Source organism: Plasmodium brasilianum, assembly GCF_023973825.1.
Source record: "Plasmodium brasilianum strain Bolivian I chromosome Unknown PB_00_22, whole genome shotgun sequence".
Lineage (NCBI taxonomy): Eukaryota > Apicomplexa > Aconoidasida > Haemosporida > Plasmodiidae > Plasmodium > Plasmodium brasilianum.
Window position 1 is genome coordinate 24,355 of NW_027122935.1, and position 6,000 is coordinate 30,354.

The window sequence follows — 6,000 nt, forward strand, 5'->3', positions numbered from 1 at the left end:
TATTAAGAAATGATACCTACTAATAATACTGCATATGAATTTGATTCCTTATTTCCATTAATTACATTAACATTTATTCTAATATTTATTTTTACTTTTTTTTCTAACAATAAAAATTATTCCAATTAAGTATATTAATAATCTACTAGATTCACTATTTTACGCCACTAATTTACCATTGTTATAGTACTGCATTTACGAACATGTAATTTTCTTTTAAATGTTTTAGTTTGTCTGTATATTTTCACTTTATATAATACAAAAAAAGTAAATATTTTGAAATATCTTGATGAATGCAAGGATCATATACTAATAAATAGTACTAAAGATGATAAAACTATTCTTGTAACAGTATATATTATATTATATATCATACTGTAAAAAATTATAATTTATAAATATTCAACAATAAATATATTCGTTCATATAAAATAAAATATTAAAAGAGTTAAATGAAATTTATTTTAAAAATGCACAAAAAAAAATGTCAATAATTCTTTTAATTATAATATTTCAACGTAATATTATAAATGTATGTTCTATGGAAAACTACAAAAGTCTCATGCAAAAAGGAGCCTTTAATTGAGCCCAAGTATATAATGAACAAAATATAAAAAAGTAAAGTATATGTATTTTAGGAAAATGTATATATTTAATAAAGTGTAAAAAAATAAAAAAATATTAATATTAATTAGACAACCAATACTAACGTTAGTACTAAAAATTAACATATATAGTATATATAGTATTTATTCCAAAAAATATATTTATAAAATATATACATATATATATATAAAAACAATTATAAAAATAAATAAGAATAAATTTTATCACTAAATATAGTAGAAAAGGAAAAGATTCATTAATTTAGCTAATAAAATATGTAATAAGAATTGATAATTCTAGTAATTTATTTCATAAATATATTTATGTTATATTGAAGTACATTTTAATATAACTCTTAAAAAGGAACAAAAAAGACATTAAGAAGGTTAGTTAAATAATTGGAAATATTATTACCTTCACATTCTGAGAGTAAAAATGATATTTTAAAACACTATCACTTATAACATCCATTATACCATGATAAAATTATAGAATATATAAAAATAAATGAAACCCATATTGTGAAAAATCTAAATTTGTCAAATAGCAAAAATGTAAGATCTAAAACTATTGTAGAAATACATATGAAAGCACACAATGAACGCAGAAGTAAAGAACGCTAAATCAACAAAGAAGAATTTTTATCAACATTATTACAAATGTTCACAGAAGAGGAGTATACGATCTATCCTAATTTGACAAATGATGAGTTAATGGAAAATATTAAATGGATAAATGATATTGAAAAACAAAAACTTTTATGAAATTATGTGATATAAAAACATAAAACTTCCTGAGAAATTTATTATAATAGACCGCTTCAACATTTTAAAGCATTAATGAAAAAAAGGAAAGGCATACATAAAAAAAGTTCAAGTATTAAATAAGAAATATTCTAGCGAATATCAGTATATTCCATTTATAGAAATACAAAAAGGTGCTTGGATTCAATGCATATCAAAAAAAGGTACCATTTATAGAACAATATTTAGAACAGGATTCTTTATGGAATTGACAGAAAAATAACAGGATATTTCATGTGAATATGAAGAAAATAAAAGGGAATTATCTCTAATAAATACAGAAGAATTTCATAACACAGATATTTATATAGATATATACGTATATGTATATATTACTACCAAAAATATATATACTCTTACATGTGATGGTATTACAAGAATTAAAAAAAAAGGAAAATACAAAATATAAGGGGAAATACTAGGATATTTTCATAAATGAATGAGAACAGGACCAAATTTATGGAAAAATTCAGAAATAGAAAAAACCTAATTAATTTTAAAGGAGATGTTTCGGAAAATAAAAAAAATATAGGTCATATAGGGGGAGAAAATTTTAGAAAGGAGATAGATGATTGGATAAGTGAAGATAATACAAATGTAAATTTCACAGTTAATGATGAGAAATTAAACAAAACCGTTGAAATATCAGGAACTCACATCTTATAAATTCATAGGTATGCATCCAAAATATATTCTGATGATATTTCAGATAAAACATCCGTTGTCTATGAAAGATAATTCTTAAATACTCTGATATCATAAGGGAACAAAAAAGAGCAATGTAATGAATAATATAAATAAAATAAGCAAAAGTCATATATAAAAATAAATATGCATATTAGGAGATATACATAACATATATATTTCTTTTTATTTCTGTATGAACATCTAGAAAAAATTTATATTAATCTTTAAATTAATAAAAATGGGAATTTTTTAAAGTGCATGTAAAAAAAAAAATTAATTGTTTTGTACTAATTATTAAAATATTAATTCACGAAGTTTCAAGTAATGTTTTTTGGCTGAATTATTAATAACTAATTTTATTCGTAAAATTCTAAGATATGTTAAATATATATCTTATTTTAAATACACATTAGTTTATAATATATATATATTAGATTAATACAAAATATTGAAAAACAGTCTCCCAAAATAATAATATTATAGAGAAGATTAGTAACCTACAAAAGAATTCGTTTAATTATATACATATTACTTGTCAATTGTTTTTATGTTTTTCTTAAATATTTAATTTGTTTATACTTCATTCATGTTATCACTCACTGAAATATTATAACCATAATAACATAATGTTTTTCATTAAGAGGAATTTATTTTTACTATGATTTTTAATAAGAACATTTTTATTGCACCTTCAAAAAGAACAATAATTATATTCTTAATCTATTTTTCTTTTACATTATGCTACAAAGTTACACGATATGGTGAATATCACTTTCTAATATGTATAATATAATATAAAGTTTAATAAACTTATTTTTAATCTAATACGTTATTAAATAAATAAATATATTTGTTTTTTGTTTAATAATACGTAAAGCGTAATATATTGTATATATATATGTATATGCATTCCTAACTGTATAATAAGTTATATGACAAAGAAAATTATAAAAATATTTAAAAAAAATTTCGTCACAGATATATTTATATAATATTAACTTGAAACATTTCTATCATAATTAATCTATAGTAATTATTTTTTTAAGTCAAATACAAATTAAATATATGTTTAATAGTTTATTTTTTTTTAAATAAATTATTTCAGCAATAAAAAAATTGCTTTTATTTATATTTTAAAGCATAATATTAAAAGAAAAAGAAAACATTTTAAATATTAAATTATTTTTTAAACTCATATTGTTTTTCCTTTAAATTTTCCTTTTTTTTTACGTGTATACATAAAAAAATATTTCAATTTCTTAAAATTTTTAAGTTTCTATTTTTCATTTTAAAAACGAATAGTATATTTAATTATGTAGCCAATATTATAAAATAAAGTAGCATTGGTGTATTTAAAATATTAACCATATTTCCTAAATTATGCATTCTTCATAAAAGGATAATTTCTTTACTATATATTTTTAACTTCACAATTATACTATTTAAAAATATATTATGTCTATCAAAAATATTTTTTAAAATAAATATATACCATATTGTATATATAATAATGCTTATTTCGTAATATAAACTGCAAATTCGCTTTTATATTAAATATATATATAGAGAGATATAAATATATACAACAGAATACATTCAATTCGATAACGTACTAAAAAAAACATATTTATTTCTAATTTTAAACGAATAATGACTTTTTTCATTTCTATAGATAATTATTTAAGAATAAGAAAACACAAACAAAAATAATTGGCACTATTTTTTATACTACAAATATAATTTGGTACATAACATCGAGAAATTAAACAAATTGCACTTTTATATATTAATTTAATAAAATTCACATATATTTTTCTAAAAAATCTTTTTAGTTACAGAAATATATATATGAGCCATAATACTCTGTTTAGTTAAGAAAATATATTAATATAATAAATGAAAAATCTATTACTTTCAAATTAACAAAAAAAATAAAATAAAAATAAGTGTATATTAACACCATAACTCATTAATAAGACGATTTACATACAGGAAGTTTTATTTATTTTCAACAATTATAGATATATTTGTTATTTATATATATGCATATGAAAATTATAAATCTTATTTTTTATATAAAACTACCTTATGTAATAAAGGATATGCCGTATTATGAATGTCACTTTTTTTTTCTAAAGTCTTTATATATTTTAGAACTTTTTTATTCAGATACAAAATTGCTGCTTCAACTACAAATGTTAATATCAAGAATAGCATAGCTGATAAAACACTATGACCAGATATAGGAAAAACACTATCAATTACATCCAAATATTTCAATTTTCTTAAGACAAGTAATGCAATACCAACTAGTATATGGAAGCTACCTAAAATAAAAATCCCAAATAATTTTACTTGAATACTTTTTTTTAAAAACTTAAAATCTTCAATAGCTTCATTCCTAACTATATTTTTATAATATATTTTGTCAAATGCTCTTTTTTTAAAATATGAATTTCGACGGGTATACATATTATATTCATTTCTTTTAGGTACTTCATAGTTTTCTCCACACTTTGGTGAACATTTATCTATTCGTATACTTTTTCTTTTAGTTATTTTTTCACTATTATATGTATCTTTTTGTTTGTACTTTCCATTATTTGGTATAACTTCATTTATCCATTTAGTATTTGAACACTTCCCTTGTTTATGTTTTGCTAGTAAACGATAAGTTATTGTACATAATTTTCCGTCAAAGGAATAATTCTTATAAAAATATGTATAAAAGTTACCCTACAAAAAAAAGAATATTATATGCATAAATTAAAAGAATAAATAATTTATTACTAACGAAATTTTTAATAAAAATAAAATGTAAATAATATTAATAATACGTGCATCTATATTATTATCATACCAAATCATCGTTAAAATGAAATATCCAAGTTAAAAGCATAAACATAAAAGTTTTAGTAAATATGAGTAACTTAAAGTTTTCTTCCATGATACAAAATACTAATAGTGTAATATATTCAGTTAAAAAAAAAATTAATAATAAAACTGTATTTTGCTAGTTGCAAAAGACATTATAATAAGCTCTTTTAATATCTTTTCATAGATACTTAATAATATGTACTTAACTATAATTCATTTTACTATATAAAAAATGGAATATACCCCAAAAACTTTATTATAAAATAATTATCTTAATGTAATTTATAAAAACAATAACTTTCATTAACATAATGTATTATGGACTAATTAATAATTATCCAATATATATAAATTAATTATTCTATATATTAGTACATGTAAATAATTTTATTTTTTATTCCTTTAAAAAAAAAAAAAAAAAAAATGGCATATGAATATTTCTAAATATTAAGTTTATATAGAATATAGAACATACACAATATATAAAACTTTTCACCTTATTTATAAAGATAATAATAAAATATCTTACTAATATTTCGCATATAATAATTATAATTTTATAAACATAATATTATGCAAAAATTGCTTATTGCTAATAAAATACTAATTACTACAATATAGTAATAGTGAAAATACTAACAAAAAAAAAATAATATATAAGTACTAATTTTTGTGCTATATCATTTAATTCATTGAATTATTTTCTATGCAATCCTATTAATTTTTTCATAGTTTATATTACATTAAAAAAATAAAATTTTCAACATATTAATAAAAAAATATATATTTTAATAGTAAATAAATATTGATTTTTTATTTTTATAATATATGCTTTGAAATTGATAATTTTAAAATATATATAATTTATGCTTTTATTTCTAAATGAAAATTTTTATGTATGCATAAATTCATTTTTTTTTTTAATAAATTATATCTTAAGGAGAAATATTAATAGAATAAATAGCAAAAAATAAGTTATATATTATTAATCTATTGGTTTAAATATTTTACTCTTATAAAATAAAAA

At 18.8% G+C, this 6,000-nt stretch overlaps 1 protein-coding gene across 1 annotated transcript; it reads right to left on the reverse strand.

Moving 5' to 3' along the window:
- Window positions 1–4,160: 4,160 nt before the first annotated feature.
- On the reverse strand, window positions 4,161–5,043 carry MKS88_000339 (uncharacterized protein; the record flags this gene model as incomplete). Its single annotated transcript, XM_067219310.1, has 2 exons — window positions 4,161–4,832; window positions 4,957–5,043. The coding sequence occupies 2 exons, from the start codon at window positions 5,041–5,043 to the stop codon at window positions 4,161–4,163; spliced, it is 759 nt and encodes a 252-aa protein (XP_067070355.1).
- Window positions 5,044–6,000: the final 957 nt, after the last annotated feature.